General features: G+C 45.8%; 1 protein-coding gene across 1 annotated transcript; it reads left to right on the forward strand.

The window, feature by feature from the left end:
- Positions 1–4,746: 4,746 nt before the first annotated feature.
- On the forward strand, positions 4,747–9,239 carry LOC311139479 (gonadotropin-releasing hormone II receptor-like; the record flags this gene model as incomplete). The annotated part of the gene is made up of 3 exons (XM_084174362.1): positions 4,747–5,376; positions 8,445–8,646; positions 8,818–9,239. The coding sequence occupies 3 exons, from the start codon at positions 4,747–4,749 to the stop codon at positions 9,237–9,239; spliced, it is 1,254 nt and encodes a 417-aa protein (XP_084030488.1).
- Between the last annotated feature and the right edge of the window lie 8,788 nt (positions 9,240–18,027).

Genomic DNA, 18,027 nt, shown 5'->3' on the forward strand with positions numbered 1-18,027 from the left:
GTGGTCTTGTATGTCTTCCATTTCCTAATAATTGCTCCCACAGTTGATTTCTTCAAACCAAGCTGCTTACCTATTGCAGATTCAGTCTTCCCAGCCTGGTGCAGGTCTACAATTTTGTTTCTGGTGTCCTTTGACAGCTCTTTGGTCTTGGCTATAGTGGAGTTTGGAGTGTGACTGTTTGAGGTAGTGGACAGGTGTCTTTTATACTGATAACAAGTTCAAACAGGTGCCATTAATACAGGTAACGAGTGGAGGACAGAGGAGCCTCTTAAAGAAGAAGTTACAGGTCTGTGAGAGCCAGAAATCTTGCTTGTTTGTAGGTGACCAAATACTTATTTCCCACCATAATTTGCAAATAAATTCATTAAAAATCCTACAATGTGATTTTCTGGTTTTATTTTTCTCATTTTGTCTGTCATAGTTGACGTGTACCTATGATGAAAATTACAGGCCTCTCTCATCTTTTAAAGTGGGAGAACTTGCACAATTGGTGGCTGACTAAATACTTTTTTCCCCACTGTAACATCAATGATGCTATTTAGGCCTGTATAGCATTTTCAAAGTCATCAACAGCTATTGTTTCAATTAAACCCAGAATTCAACAAAAAATTGAAAATACAAACTTTGTTTGAAGTGCATTTAAAGTATGATTTGATTTAGTCTTATTCTTTAACGTCAATTTTTTATTGAGATGGAGACGTGAATCCAACATATCAATTATTAATTTGTAGACAAACTGGAATTAAAGCCAGACTAAGTCAGTGGCACAGATGGAACTATCCAAGCAGAATATACATCTCCTTCAAATGTTGATATTTGGTTGCATTGACAACCAAAAACAATTCAATATCACTTTTGAAATACAATAAATTGCCTATTAACTTGTCCAAAGGTTAACAAATTATATGTTGGATTCACGTCTCCAACTCAACCAAAAATATAAATTAAAGAATCGGATTAAGACAGTGGCTTAGATCTATCTATCCAAGCAGTATATACATCTCCTTTAAATGTTGATATTTGGTTGCGTTGTCAACCAAACAGAATTTAATATTACTTTTGTAATACAGTAAATAGCCTAAAGTTTAGGCTATCTTGCAAACTAATGTTACATTCAACCTTAAAATTTGTAAAACGTCCATTGGCACATTTTGAGGTTATTGTAACTATACATTTCTTCTTATGTAATCAAATAAAGCATGCATGTTAAAGATAGTATGCGTAGCACGTTGCAGGTCTATGGAGATCTTCACAATTGCTGTAACAATCTGCACAGAATCTCGAACGGCATTAATGTATTCTCAACTGCAATACAGGTCATTTGGTTTTCTATTAGATTAATTAAACACAGTGATAACACATTAAACAAAATATCTGACACTGTATTCCCATTTTAACTTTGCTGTGCTTTTAGATGGTTGAAAGCGCAGTGATAGACATTTGGGTGACAATTAATAAAAAAATCAGACATTGTTTTTCCATTGGAATTTGGTTGTGCTTTTAGATGGTTGAAAGCGCAGTGATAGACATTTGGGTGACAATTAATCCAAAAATCAGACATTGTTTTTCCATTGGAATTTGGTTGTGCTTTTAGATGGTTGAAAGCATAGTGATAACACATTGGCAATTCAACCATCTGTTTGAGTGGGTGAATATGTTGTAATCTCATTGATCAACGTCTCAACCAAATATTACCACATTTTCCACGTTGAAATATCGTGGTGTGCCCAGTGGGTACGCTTCTCTCTGATGAGTTGTTTGGTGGACTAAATGATGAAATTAAAAACAACCATCTTGATGTAGTGTATGCTGTTTATTCAGTCGCCTGAAGTCTTATTTTACATTAATTGTCACGGCCGTCTTGAAAGGAAGCGGACCAAAGCGCAGCGCGTTGAGCGAACATGACTTTAATTGATAACGCACAAAATACAAAACAAAAGACGACTCGTGAAGTCCACAGTGAATATGACTGTACAGGAACAAAAACCCACAACACCCAAAGGAAAACATACAGATAAATATGGCTCCCAATCAGAGATAACGAGCCGACAGCTGACACTCGTTACCTCCGATTGGGAGTCACACGACACCACAATTAACTCACCCAAAACACAACCAACCGAATACACCCTATACAACAAACCCCACAACAAAACCCAACAAAACAAATACACCCTGGCTCAAATACAAAAGTCCCGGAGCCAGAGTGTCACAGTACCCCCCCCTAAAGGTGCGCACTCCGGGCGCACCAGCATACAGTCTAGGGGAGGGTCTGGGTGGGCGTCTGTCCACGGAGCGAGACAGTGGAGAGGCGACGGAGAGAGGAACAACGGCGTCGGCAGGGCCATCGTCGGAGGGACGAGAGGCAACCCCAAAAAGTTTTTTGGGGGGGGCACATGGCTTGGGCGGCTGGGCAGCAGGAGGCTGCCACAGAGAGACGTGGAGAGAAGGCTATCGGATTACGGGAGCCATTGGCGAGTAGAGGAAGGGAAGTTGTTGCGGCACGGCGTGAGAGACTGATGTGTGTTACCAGTCCGGTCCGGCCCGTTCCTGATCCCCAGTTAAAGCCAGTGGTGTGTGTTCCCAGTACGGACCGGCCTGTTCCTACTCCACGCATCAGGCCCACGGTGTGCGTCGCCAGCCCGGTCCGGCCTGTTCCTGCCACCCGCACCAAGTCTACGGTGCGCGTCGCCAGCCCGGTCCGGCCTGTTCCTGCCACCCGCACCAAGTCTACGGTGTGCGTCGCCAGCCCGACCCGGCCTGTTCCTGCCACTCGCACCAAACCTACGGTGCGCGTCGCCAGCCCGGTCCGGCCTGTTCCTGCCACCCGCACCAAGTCTACAGTGTGCGTCGCCAGCCCGGTCCGGCCTGTTCCTGCCACCCGCACCAAGTCTACGGTGTGCGTCGCCAGCCCAGCCCGGCCTGTTCCTGCCACCCGCACCAAGCCTACGGTGCGCGTCGCCAGCCCGACCCGGCCTGTTCCTGCCACTCGCACCAAACCTACGGTGCGCGTCGCCAGCCCGGTCCGGCCTGTTGCTGCTCCCCGCACTAGCCCTGAGATGCGTGTCCTCAGCCCGGGACCACCAGTTCCGGCACCACGCACTAGGCCTTATGTGCGTCCCCAGGGTCCAGCATGCCCTGTTGCTACTCCCCGCACTAGCCCTGAGATGCGTGTCCTCAGCCCGGGACCACCAGTTCCGGCACCACGCACCAGGCCTATAGTGCGTCTCGGCCGGCCAGAGTCGGCCGTCTGCCCAACGGCGCCTGAACTGCCCGTCTGCCCAACGGCGCCTGAACTGCCCGTCTGCCCAACGGCGCTTGAACTGCCCGTCTGCCCAACGGCGCCTGAACTGCCTGTCTGCCCAACGCCGTCTGAACTGTCCGTCTGCCAAGCGCTGCATAAGCCGCCCGTCTGCCATGAGCCTTCAGAGCCGTCCGCCAGACCGGAGCCGCTAAAGCCTTCCGCCAGACAGGAGCCGCTAGAGCCTTCCGCCAGACAGGATCAGCCAGAGCCTTCCGCCAGACAGGATCAGCCAGAGCCTTCCGCCAGACAGGATCGGCCAGAGCCTTCCGCCAGACAGGATCAGCCAGAGCCTTCCGCCAGACAGGATCAGCCAGAGCCTTCGGCCAGACAGGATCAGCCAGATCCGTCAGCCAGCCATGAGCAGCCAGATCCGTCGGCCAGCCATGAGCAGCCAGATCCGTCGGCCAGCCATGAGCAGCCAGATCCGTCAGCCAGCCATGAGCAGCCAGATCCGTCAGCCAGCCATGAGCAGCCAGATCCTTCAGCCAGCCATGAGCAGCCAGATCCGTCGGCCAGCCATGAGCAGCCAGATCCGTCGGCCAGCCATGAGCAGCCAGATCCGTCAGCCAGCCATGAGCAGCCAGATCCGTCAGCCAGCCATGAGCAGCCAGATCCTTCAGCCAGCCATGAGCCGTCCAGCCAGGATCCGCCAGAGCCAGCCAGCCAGGATCCGCCATTGAGTCCGGTGCTGCCCCTTATCCTGGTGCTGCCCCTTAGTCCGGTACTGCCCCTTAGTCCGGTGCTGCCCCTTAGTCTGGTGCTGCCCCTTAGTCCGGTGCTGCCCCTTAGTCCAGTGCTGCCCCTTAGTCCGGTGCTGCCTCTTAGTCCGGTGCTGCCCCTTAATCCGGTGGGGGTCAGTTGGAGGAGGCTACGAAAGCGGGTAGTGACTATGGTGGGGTGGGGACCACGACCAGAGCCAGAACCACCGCCGAAGAGGTATGCCCGCCCAGCCCTCCCTTGTTTAGCCCGTATTGAGGCGCGGTCGCAGTCCGCGCCTTTAGGGGGGGGTACTGTCACGCTCTGGCTCCGGGACTGTGTTGTTTGAGCCAGGGTGTATTCATTTGGGTGTGTGGGGTATAGGGTGTGTTCATTTGTTGTGTTTGGTTTTGGTTTTGTTTCCGTGTTTGGTCAGTGACTCCCAATCGGAGGTAACGAGTGTCAGCTGTCGGCTCGTTATCTCTGATTGGGAGCCATATTTATACTGTCTGTTTTCACCTTGTGTTTGTGGGTTTTTGTTCCAGGTTCAGTATTTTGTCACTGTTGGACTTCACTATCGTCTTTTGTTTTGTAGTTACGTGCTTTCTTTATTAAAGTCATCATGTTCACTCAACGCGCTGCGTATTGGTCTGCTCCCTTTATAGACGATCGTGACATTAATAATCACTTATCCTATCCAGAGCAACATAGAATAACTGACGGCGCATAAAAACTTTTATGTGTATATGATAATAATGTATGTAATGACGATAATGACATACATGTTTTACTTTGTAATCTACAGTCATTCATATAACCCTTTTCTTTTCCAACCCAGGATGTCTGGCAACCTGTCCCTCCTGAGGCCTACATTAGCGGGTGCCACCGGATCAATGCAACCTGCCCTCTCAAACATGTCCCAGTTTCCCCCTCTGGTTGACTGGGAGGCGCCCACCTTCACCCGAGCCGCCCAATTCCGTGTCTGCGCCACCTTAATCCTCTTCCTATTTGCTGCCTGCAGCAACCTTGCGTTATTGGTCAGTGTGTGCCGGGGGCGTGGCCGGCGCCTGGCTTCTCACCTGCGACCACTCATCATGAGCCTGGCTACCGCCGACCTGATGATGACCTTTGTGGTGATGCCACTGGACGCCATTTGGAACATCACGGTGCAGTGGTATGGCGGAGACGCCATGTGTAAGATGCTGTGCTTCCTCAAGCTGTTTGCCATGCACTCGTCAGCCTTCATTCTGGTGGTGGTCAGTCTGGACAGGCACCACGCCATCCTGCACCCGCTGGACTCACTCAACTCCCACCACAGGAACAAGAGGATGCTGGGTTTGGCCTGGGGCCTTAGCGTGCTTCTGGCCTTACCACAGGTGAGTTAAAACCCAGGTAGCCTTGTTTACTATAAATAGTGTGGCACACCAAGAACTTCAAGGTAAATTCCTGTAAAAGGTTAAAGTGATTTTGTTCATTCCTGGTATGTTGTTGAGATGACGTGTTCATGCCAAGTGCAGCTCTAGCTGTGGGTTTGTCAAGGCACTTAGACATTTATATTTACATTTTAGTAATTTAGCAGATGCTTTTATCCAAAGCTACTTAGAGTAAGTGCATTAACCTTAAGATAGCTAGTTGAGGGACTACCGAATGGTGCAGCGGTCTAAGGCACTACATCACATTGTAGCGGCGTCACTACAGCCTGCTGTTCGATCCCAGGCTGTGTCCTTACCGGCCGTGACCGGGGGTCCCATATGGCGGCGCACAATTGGCCAGTGTAATCCGGGTTAGGGGAGGGTTTGGCTGGGGGGCTTTACTTGGCTCATTGTGCTCTAGCGACTCCTTGTGGCGGGCCGGGCGCCTGCAGGCTGACTTTGGTCGTCAGTTGAACAGTGTTTCCTCCGACACATTGATGCAGCTGGCTTCCGGGCTAAGTGAGCGGGTGTTAAGAAACGCGGTTTGGCGGGTCATGTTTCGGAGGACGCATTACTCGACCTTCGCCTCTCCCAAGCCCGTTGGGGAGTTGCAGTGATGAGACAAGATCGTAATCACAAAAAAAATAAGATAGCTTATCACAGTTGTAGTAAGTACATTTTTACTCAATACAGTAGTTAACAGCAAATTCAGTGCTAGTAGGAAAAGACAAGTGCAATTCATTTTTTATTTTTTGGGTTGGGGGGGAGAGACTAAGATGTCTTATTTAAGAAATTCTTTGAAGAGACAGGGTTTCAGTTGTTTTCGGAAGATGGGGGGGGACTCTGCTGTCCTAGCTTCAGGGGGAAGCTCGTTCCACAATTGGGGTGCCAGGACAGAGAAGAGCTTTGACTGGGCTGAGCGGGAGTGTAGACATAATCAATCAGTTTGCACAGATGTTTCAAGTACCAGTTCACACTCTCGACCCAGTGGATGATGGGAGATGACAGGGGAAAGGATGGCTGAGGTCACCATTTGTGACAGATACTGAATTAATCTGGTCAAGGTCAAGCGTACATCTAAAACACACACATACACACACAGTGATTAACGAGGAGGCATTACCTACGATTCTGTTCCTGCATGGTGTGCTGTACTCAACTGTCATCTCATCCAGAAACTGAAACAACTCTTTGCCTACTGTACACGCATACTGATGGACCTAGCTGGGGATTTAATGAATTTAGGCTGGGGATCTCCCTGGCTCTTTGGCAATGTGTTCCTTGGATCAAAAACACAATCCTGTGAAAAATGCTTTCCTGAAAAACAAAAACAGTGCATTAAGGATTATGTGAAAGCGATAGTTAATGGTGCACTGGTCTGTGAGGACAGCTGGTGTAGAGTGAAATGTGGATGGACGAGTTCATTGATTTGCTTTGACAGGGAAATCAAATATTTCCTCAGAACTTCACAGTGGTTTATGCCTTGTAATATAATTTTTTTTTAATTAAGAGAAGAAAAAAAACATGCCCCACAGTGTGATCTTGAATATGTTTTGGGCTACAACCAATTCAAGATCACACTGCGGGGCATCTTTTTGTCCTGTAAAAAAAAAATATATATATACTGTATATAAGTCATCTGATTTATAATGTAGCCTAAGGAAATACACTATACAGTACATAGCTTAATGTAGTTAGGATTGTTCTTGGGTATATTCCTGCACAGTATGTGAAATGGTTTCAAAGAATAATGGTATACTACTGCACCACAACTTCAAAATAGTCCAGGCTTCTCTACATTGTTTGGATGACTTACTTCAAGCAGCAGAGTGACTGCGCTTGAAGGGGGGAGAGTGTCAGGGTGTGGGACAGGAGGTTGAAAGGGGGGGAAATGGCACTCTGGGGGGCACAATGAACTAACTAATATCAGCATGCTAGGAATTAAAAGATTTTTTCGCTGAAATGCCTCCTCATTCCCATCTGTGCAAACTGTCCCTCATGAGGATAGATTTATGAATCTGAGGAGACAAATAAGCCTAATTTGCTGTCAGAGTGGCGCTGGGGCTGCTGTGAGTTTTATCAGTGCACCTGCTGCTAGGCGAGTGATTCACCACAGAGCATGAGTATCTTGAACGTCTCGCCTCAGGCTCTTCCCCTGTAATTTAATTTTCAGGGTTGCAGAGTGCAGAGGGGCGTGACAGGATTTACTTATCAGTGCCGCACCGTCAGAGGTCCCACGTAATCACCGCCCGTATGCAGCAGAGGGGCAAGGACAAGGGGGTAGATAGACAGATAGGGATATGCCTTCTGGAGTCTTCCTGGAAATGAGGAGGCATTTCAGCGAAAAAATCTTTAAATTCCTAGCATGCTGATATTAGTTAGTTCATTGTGCCCCCCAGAGTGTGAAATGTGATTATATTACTGAGAATTAGGAAAGTGCAACATCAGCCGGGGAAGGAGGGAGATGTTGTAAAAGCAAGTATTTAAACACGGAAAACAATCAAATGTTTTGTTAATACATAGGGAATTGGAAAACAAGTAAAACTGCATTGGTGCAAAAAACTAACACAACTCTGCCCCCAACTCAGATTGGATACAATTATAAAATTGTAAACCATAAATCAATTCAATATTTATATATGTCTGTCATGGTGATTTATGTCCCCAAATCATTTTGAAAGCCATTTCAGAATATGGATCCACCTTGAAAGTTATTGTGACAAGCATTCAATAAAATGCTACTGACCACTGCATTAATTCATCAGAAAAGACTGCAGACATGACTCAGCCACTGCATTTTCTCATTAAACCACCCCTTTCTGGCCAGTGCTCTGGCACAAAATAGCAGCCAACACCTCAACTGAGTGTTATACTTTGAAGGCAGATGAAATGATCCCCAACACAACCTAAAGTAGTACTGTAGTAGCCGAGTGTATACCTGTGTGAAAGGTACTACTGTATTTACAGTAGGTGGATTGTCATACATCTTAGATGTTGTGGTTGTTGTTACTCATTGACTTCCTGTTCCCCAGCTGTTCATCTTCCGGGCCATCAAGGCCGAGGGCGTAGACTTCACCCAGTGTGTAACCCATGGCAGTTTCAAAGAGCGATGGCAAGAGACGGTCTACAACATGTTCTACTTCGTCACTCTCTACGTGTTCCCGCTGCTGGTCATGAGCTTCTGCTACACACGCATCCTCATTGAGATCAATCAGCAACTCCACAGGAACAAAGGTACAAGCTAGCTATTCCAATCTGGCAACCACAATACTTGCATGGCCAAAATGGCAACCTCAGGAGGCCTATATGCTGTTCCAACATTAATTATACATTGACAATGTTTAGGAGAGATATGATAGCTGCATTAGCTTTAGGATGCTACTAACCAGTGCCATACTTTTCCAGCTGGCGAGTCCTGCCTGAGACGCAGTGGTACAGACATGATCCCCAAAGCACGAATGAAGACTCTAAAGATGACCATCATCATCGTGATGTCCTTCGTGGTCTGCTGGACGCCCTACTACCTCCTGGGTATCTGGTACTGGTTCCAGCCGGAGATGCTGCAGGTCACGCCTGAATACATCCACCACGCCCTGTTTGTCTTCGGCAACCTGAACACATGTTTTGACCCGGTCATCTATGGCTTCTACACGCCCTCGTTCCGGGCCGACCTGGCCATGTGCTGGTGCTATAGGAGAAGGGACATTGATATGTCGCCCAGGTCTCTGGACCGCCTGTCCGCCCACCAGGGCCCCCACAGCGGAGAGCAGGACTCTGACGCCCCCAGTGTGGACCAGACCAAAGAGACTGGAGGTGACGGTAGATGACTGGTGCTGACAGTAAGTACATCTGTAAGTTCGGAGGGCTGAGGGAGAGCAGACCTGGAAATGAGCGGTACTAAGGAGTATGTAGACTGACCTACTCATTCTGTCAGGTGAAGACAGTGACAGGCTAAACAGCACCACCAAAATGTCTCCCCTCTGACTGTACGCCCATCTTTGACATTTTGAGGACATTGTTGAAGCATGGGAAGAGGCACTTGAATTAGGGGCCAAGCCCAACCTGAGACAAAACTTTTATGGAAGCCAAGGGTTGAAGGGATCAAATCCTTCAGGATTACTTTACCCAGAAAAGACACATGTTTTCTGGGCCTAATCTACAGCATTAAGCACCATGGCTAAGGAAGTTCAGAGGTAGCCTTCGGAGCCACCCTGATCTTGCGAGCTTACATGAATGGTTCGTTGTATCCAAGAGGTCCAGAGGGAGGCAGAACAGAATCAACTGGGCTGCAACAGGTTTCTGCCAACTTTGGATATCCAGTTATACAGCAACAGTTAAGCACATGCCATTCTATTTCAATTACTATAAAATGGAAAGGCAAACTAATTTTAAGCGCCGTTCCACAACTTTCTACAAACCATTAAAACCCTTGGGTGTCCCCTGATATATACACCATGCTGCTTATGTCACACTGCCTGCTGTCTGCCTACAGATTGCTTTTCCATGCAACACTGTGTCCTTACAATGCCAGGCTGCATGAGATGATCTCCATAGCCACAAATCACTATACAGAACTGTCAAATTACAAAACAATGTACAGATGCAGTAGGTGGTACAATAAAATGGTTGGCCGTTTCACTCGAAAGACAACAGTCCAGAGGACTGTTACATTCAGTGCATGTCATGGAGAAAAACATAATTTGTATTGTACTTACTATTCATGCATTCACCTCAGCCATTCAGGTTTGAAAACCGAAGCACAACTACAGTATATTATAATACACTGAGTGTACAAAACATTAGGAACACCTTCCTAATATTGAGTTGCACGCCCTTTTGTCCTCAGAACAGCCTCAATTGGTCAGGGCATGGACTCTACAAGGTTTCGAAAGCGTTCCACAGGGATGTTGGCCCATGTTGACTCCAATGCTTCCCACAGTTGTGTTAAATTGGCTGGTAGTGGATCTCTACTCCGAATAGCTCATTCCATCTCATCCCACAGATGCTCAATTGGAGTGAGATCTGGTGACTGGACAGGCCACTGCAGTAAGCTGAATTCACTGTCATGTTCGTGGAACCATTCCTGGACAATCCTAGCCTTGTGGCATGGGGCATAATCCTGCTGAAAAACTCCACTCGCAGATGGATACACTGCTGTCATGAAGGGATACACCTGATTGGCAATGATGTTAAGATATCCTGTGGCATTCAAATGTTGCTCCACTTTTATCAAGGGGCCCAATGTGTGCCATGAAAACATACCCCACACCAACACCAGCCTGCAATGTTCACACGCGGCAGGTAGCTTAGTGGTTAAGAGCGTTGTGCCAGTAACCGAAAGGTCGCTGGTTCTAATCCCCGAGCCGACTAGGTGAAAAATCTGTCGATGTGCCCTTGAGCAAGGCACTTAACCCTAATTGCTCCTGTAAGTCGCTCTGGATAAGAGCGTCTGCTAAATGACCAATTATTTATTTTATATTTATTATTTATGTACTTGTTTGGTTTTCTCTATACCCTAGTCCTCCCATCAGCATGAAACAGCAGGAACTGGGATTCATCAGACCAGGCAATGTTTTTCCAATTCTCCAGTGTCCAGTGTTTTCGTTCCTTAGCCCACTGCAATCGCAGTTTCTTTGGGCACCAGTCTTTGGGCACCAGTCGTTGGGCACCAATGTTGTACTGAACTGTCAGTTGACTAACAGTAGCCAGTCTGTTTCTCTGCACAATTCGTGTCAGCCTCTGTCCTCTTTCATCAATTACATGTTTTCGACCACTGGCCTGCCATTGGCTGGATGTCCTTTGTGTGGTGGACCATTCTTGATACACACGAGAGAGAAACTATTGAGCGTGCAAAACCCAGCAGCGTTGCAGTTCTTGACACACTCAAACTGGTGCCCCTGGCACCTAATACTGTACCCCATTAAAAGGCACTTAAATATTTTGTCTTGCCCATTCACCCTCTGAATGGTACACAATCCATGTATCAGTTGTCTTAAGGCTTAAAAACCATTATTTAACCTATCTCTTCCCCTTCATCTACACTGATTGAAGAAGATTTAACAGGTGATATCAATAAGGGATCATAGCTGTCACCTGGATTCACCTGGTCAGTCTATGTCATGGAAATAGCAGTGTTTTGTACACTAGGTGTATATGGCAACAGAGTGCAGACAGGTGGAATCAATAATGCATCAAGCCCATTCATCTTACCATTGTGCTAAAGGGGTCAAGAAGATACTTGTTAGTAGGGTCACAAGTAGTGGGCTAAGCCAGTCATTACGCTATATACAAATCAATTCTCCTGACCATTCTCCTGTAGCTACAGTAAACTCGAGCTTGAGGCAGCCACATTGATAGAGTCATGTAATGTTCCGAATATCATATACTCAGAGGTATGAATTCACTTAGGGGTTGTTCCATCCCACCTAAAATCTGTATATTCCTGAGCCGGTAAGAGTTCTAATAAAGGGAGAGTAAGATTTGTGGATTTGCCTTGAACCTTGTGGGGAAAAACAGACATTTATCAAATTATACAAATGTTGACACATAATTGTTTTTACCCACTTCAAGTAACAGACATTGTTTATGAAGCAGGGTAGCAAGATAAAGCAAGATAACAAGGTATAGAAATGTGTTTAGAATAACTACACAATGCATGTCTGTGTAAAGCATTGGAATTATTGTGATGTTCAGTGTACAGTATTTGCTGTTTACTGTTGTTCGGAATTCACAGGGTTATAAAGTAACAGGATTGACAATAACAAGGTTGACGACTTCATCTTAAATCAGCCAGAAATCCCCGTGTGATAGAGGGAATGGAAGCTTGTGTGTGTTCAACAGGGAGTGGCAATTGAATGCAAGCTTAAAAAAATAAATACTTTTTTTTGTTAAAACCTTTCTAGCCTTTCTGTCTATGGGTAACAGGTTGACGTGTTATGCTCGACCCACTCAGTTTCCCACCACAAAACACCAGAAAATGCCCACCAGCTCACCTGCTTTTACACTGATTTGACTATTAATGTTCAATGTTCCACTATATTAAAATGAGAGTTCAGTTCACATAACAGGGTTGACGTTAAAATGAGGCACATACTGTAAATGAATCACTAATCACATTAAATAAATAATAATCTTCAGGAACAAAATAACTAGGGCTTTACAATGATCGTGAAAACTTGGAGAAGTTTGGGGTTAAGTGGGTTAAAATCTCCCAGATGTCACAGAAGGTGCACAGAGGGACTTGTCAAAAGTCTTTATTGATATAAAAAATCAGATTTATTGAATTCTCTATGTGGTCTGTATTAATGAATCGTATCATGAATAATCACCCTGAAAATAGATAAAGGGAGAGAGAGAGAAGGAGGAGGAGGAAACCAGTGTTAACTACACTGAACAAAAATATAAACGCAACATGTAAAGTGTTGGTCCCATGTTTCATGAGCTGAAATACAGGAGTATTTCTGTCTGTAATAAAGCCCTTTTGAGGAGAAAAACTCATTCTGATTGGCTGGGCCTGGCTCCCCAGTGGGTGGGCCTGGCTGCGAAGTGGGTAGATCTATGCCCTCCAAGGCCCACCCATGGCTGCACCCCTGCCCAGTCATGTGAAATCCATAAATTAGTGCCTAATGAATTTATTTCAATTGACTGAATTCCTTATATGAACTGTAACTCAGTAAAATATTAGAAATTGTTGCATGTTACGTTTATATTTTTGTTCAGTATTGAAATCAATGAATCTATCATAGCTACCAGTGTTAGTGACATGTGGTGGTAACATCCATCCTGTGGTCCATAGAGGCAGTAGAGGTGTGCTAAGCTGACAAGGTTTAATTAACCAGGAACAGAACAACACAGGACTGTAACAGCCCTCTTATCTACTGGAAGGTCACCATAATGACTCCCCATTGCAGTTCAAAGGGTCATACTGTCAGCCTTATCCAGCTTCATTCACACACACAAGCATACAAATTCACACAGTGCTGACACCAGGATCTCTGATATTGATCTCTGATACTGTTCTGATATCCTCACAGTGACCATGCGTACATATCCCAACCAGAAGCCATGGATTACAGGCAACATCCGCACCAAGCTAAAGGCTAGAGATGCCGCTTTCAAGGAGCGGGACACTAATCCGGATGCTTATAAGAAATCCCACTATGCCCTCAGACGATCCATCAAACAGGCAAAGCGTCAATACAGGACTAAGATTGAATCCTACTACACCGGCACTGACGCTCGTCGGATATGGCAGGGCTTGCAAACTATTACGGACTACAAAGGGAAACCCAGCCGTGAGCTGCCCAGTGACTCAAGCCTACCAGACAAGCTAAAAGCCTTTTATGCTCGCTTCGAGGCAAGCAACACTGAAGCATGCATGAGACCACCAGCTGTTCCGGACGACTGTGTGATCACGCTCTCCATAGCCGATGTGAGCAAGATCTTTAAACAGGTCAACATTCACAAGGCTGTGGGGCCAAACGGATTACCAGGACGTGGACCAACTGGCAAGTGTCTTCACTGACATTTTCAACCTCTCCCTGACCGAGTCTGTAATACCTACATGTTTCAAGCAGATCACCATAGTTCCTGTGCCCAAGAAAGTGAAGGTAACCTGCCTAAATGACTATCGCTCCGTAGCACTCACGTCAGTAGCCATGAAGTGCTTTGAAAGGCTGGTCATGACTCACATCAACACCATCATCCCGGAAACCCTAGACCCACTCCAATTCGCATACTGCCCCAACAGATCCACAGATTACGCAATCTCAATCGCACTCCACACTGCCCTTTCCCACCTGGACAAAAGGAACACCTATGTGAGAATGCTGTTCATTGACTACAGCTCATTGTTCAACACCATAGTGTCCACAAAGCTCATCACTAAGCTAAGGACCCTGGGACCAAACTCCTCCCTCTGCAACTGGATCCTGGACTTCCTGAAGGGCCGCCCCCAGGTGGTAAGGGTAGGCAACAACACATCTGCCACGCTGATCCTCAACACTGGGGCCCCTCAGGGGTGCGTGCTTAGTCCCCTCCTGTACTCCCTGTTCACCCACGACTCCAACACTATCATTAAGTTTGCTGACGACACAACAGTGGTAGGCCTGATCACTGACAATGATGAAACAGCCTATAGGGAGGAGGCCAGAGACCTGGCAGTGTGAGTGCCATTGACGGTATTAACTGTAAAATACCATATTTAGAGGAGGATTTGTTTTTTGGGGGGAAGTATTACATTTTACAGATGTTGGAATCTGTCCCCCCCCCCCCCGAACGTAGCATACTCTACACTGGTTGGTTGGTGACAGCTATGTTGTCTGGCGCAACCACCTGTCAATCATGATGTGCGTTACCAGGTTACAACTGATTGCAATGTCCATCAAAGAACACCAGCTGTTGGCTGTCATGGAGGGTATGTTTAAATGTATTTCTTCTATGACTAGGTAGCAAGCCTTTTTTCTTCTTTTTAATTTGTTTTTGAAAGCTATTGTCCAAGTCATTGTTATTAAGAGTTTGTAACTCTAGCGTTGTAGTCTGATACTAGCTACCAAAATCGATTAGGTAAAGTTATTTTGCAAGCTATTTTTAAGCTAGCTCGTTAGCTTGATTCTGTATGCCGCAATAGCTATCTAGCTAGCATAATCATTCGAAAATGAATCTTTCACCTGTTAAGAACTAGCAACTGACATAAATCCCATGGTTTATTATGACTTCAGTGGGCAAATTCTCACCTTCGATGGCCACTGGCACGCTGGAGAAGTGTGCTCTTCATGGATGAATCCCGGTTTCAACTGTACCGGGCATATGGCAGACAGCGTGTATGGGGTAATGTAGGCGAGGGGTTTGCGGATGTCAACGTTGTGAACAGAGTCCCCATGGTGGCGGTGGGGTTATTGTATGGGCAGGCATAAGCTACGGACAACGAAACACAATTGCATTTTATCGATGGCAATTTGAATGCATAGAGATACAGTGACGAGATCCTGAGGCCCATTGTTGTGCCATTCATCCACCGCCATCACCTCATGTTTCAGGATAATGCAAGGCCCCATGTTGCAAGGATATGTGTGACCAACAGATGCATATCTGTATTCCCAGTCGTGAAATCCATAGATTAGGGCCTAATGAATTTCAATTGACTGATTTCCTTATATGAACTGTAACTCAGTTAAATGTTAGAAATTGTTGCATGTTGCGTTTATATGCTGGTTCAGTACATTTGGACAAGTAAGGAATTGTTCAAATGTGATTTACCAATGTTGAGGAGTTTTCGAAGACAGCTGATCAGGGGATATTTTCCCTGTCCACAAGACTGTCCAGCAAAGTAATCTAGGTCCAGAGTCCAGACCATGGCCCCTCCAAAGCCCTTTTCCTTTAGGTAACGGACCTTAGGAAGGGAAAGGGAGAGCTTAAGATGATAACAGGAGGATGGAATTTTTACTGATGTCTTTGATGCCTTTGTAATGCATTAGCTTAGTTGAAAAAGCATTTTAGAGATGTTTGGTCTACCATTTTGGATTAGAACCCAGGAACACTGTTGTATACCTTTGCATCATAGCGCTCCCTATTGTCAAATCCCACCCACTAATTTCCTTTAGACTTCTTTGGTATAATGGAGTTTGCAATAATTAATGTGCATTCCGCCACTTCGGAGCTAGAGCCTTAGACAGGAACCAAATGCATTGTCTATCATATATGTTTTTTGCGGAGTCACTGGCCGTGTCCGAATACCCATGCTAGCGTACTACATACTTAAACTGCATACTCATATTTTCCGACTCACTTGTTTGACAGCTGATAATCAGATAAATTGACACGCTGTACCAAAATTAACAAATGGCGGGAGTTGCGTATTAGGAGTACTATTTTGAAAATTTCACATGCAATAAAATATATATATTTTTCACACTAGTATGGGTATTCGGACATGGCCAGTGTCAAAAGTTCCCAGGGTGACACAACTTCATTGTAGTATCTTCCTTATATAACCCTTTCAGATGACAGAGACTGATAGAAACATCATTCTCTTCATGAATATTAAGTGACAATTTGAATAACAAAATGTCTCATGTTGATAGAATCTGTGTGGGAAAAAGTGGAAACTCACCCAAGTGGCAAAGAGCCAAGCACAGACCTTGACGAGCACAGATTTAGAGTCAAGCACAGATAAAGAGAGGTTGCACATTACACAAACAGAATATACATGAACATATTGAAAATATTTTTACCTGCAACTAAAGTGAGCTTGCTCATTGTGCCTGCTTCTCTGCTAGACAGGTAGGAGGACTTCTTTATGTCTTTCTCACAAAGAGGATGAGGAGAAAAGTGAAATGACAACTATTTGCCCATGATATTTGGTTCCACTCTCTATGATTAATTATTAACCCGGGTTAATCATTTGACGATCCCCCAAAATAGCTCTGTCATTCCTGTCTGTCATAGGTCTGTTACAACAGAGCAAACAATGTCTCATCTTGTGTAAGAAAAAAGCTGTGTTGGTAAAACAGTACACACTTACACAAACAGCTTCCTGTTCTCATACTTTCAGTATGAGGTTTAATGACCATAGCTACAGTGAGGGAAAAAAGTATTTGATCCCCTGCTGATTTTGTACGTTTGCCCACTGACAAAGACATGATCAGTCTATAATTTTAATGGTAGGTTTATTTGAACAGTGAGAGACAGAATAACAACAACAATATCCAGAAAAATGCATGTCAAAAATGTTATAAATTGATTTGCATTTTAATGAGGGAAATAAGTATTTGACCCCTCTGCAAAACATTACTTAGTACTTGGTGGCAAAACCCTTGTTGGCAATCACAGAGGTCAGACGTTTCTTGTAGTTGGCCACCAGGTTTGCACACATGTCAGGAGGGATTTTGTCCCACTCCTCTTTGCAGATCTTCTCCAAGTCATTAAGGTTTCGAGGCTGAGGTTTGGCAACTCGAACCTTCAGCTCCCTCCACAGATTTTCTATGGGATTAAGGTCTGGATACTGGCTAGGCCACTCCAGGACCTTAATGTGCTTCTTCTTGAGCCACTCCTTTGTTGCCTTGGCTGTGTGTTTTGGGTCGTTGTCATGCTGGAATACCCATCCACGACCCATTTTCAATGCCCTGGCTGAGGGAAGGAGGTTCTCACCAAAGATTTAACGGTACATGGCCCCGTCCATCGTCCCTTTGATGTGGTGAAGTTGTCCTGTCCCCTTAGCAGAAAAACACCCCCAAAACATAATGTTTCCACCTCCATGTTTGACAGTGGGAATGGTGTTCTTGGGGTCATAGGCAGCATTCCTCCTCCTCCAAACACGGCGAGTTGAGTTGATGGCAAAGAGCTCAATTTTGGTCTCATCTGACCACAACACTTTCACCCAGTTCTCCTCTGAATCATTCAGATGTTCATTGGCAAACTTCAGACGGCACTGTATATTTGCTTTCTTGAGCAGGGGGACCTTGCAGGCGCAGCAGGATTTCAGTCCTTCACGGCGTAGTGTGTTACCAATAGTTTTCTTGGTGACTATGGTCCCAGCTGCCTTGAGATCATTGACAAGATCCTCCCGTGTAGTTCTGGGCTGATTCCTCACCGTTCTCATGATCATTGCAACTCCAC

The sequence above is a fragment of the Coregonus lavaretus genome, assembly GCF_964263955.1.
Source record: "Coregonus lavaretus genome assembly, chromosome: 13".
NCBI lineage: Eukaryota > Metazoa > Chordata > Actinopteri > Salmoniformes > Salmonidae > Coregonus > Coregonus lavaretus.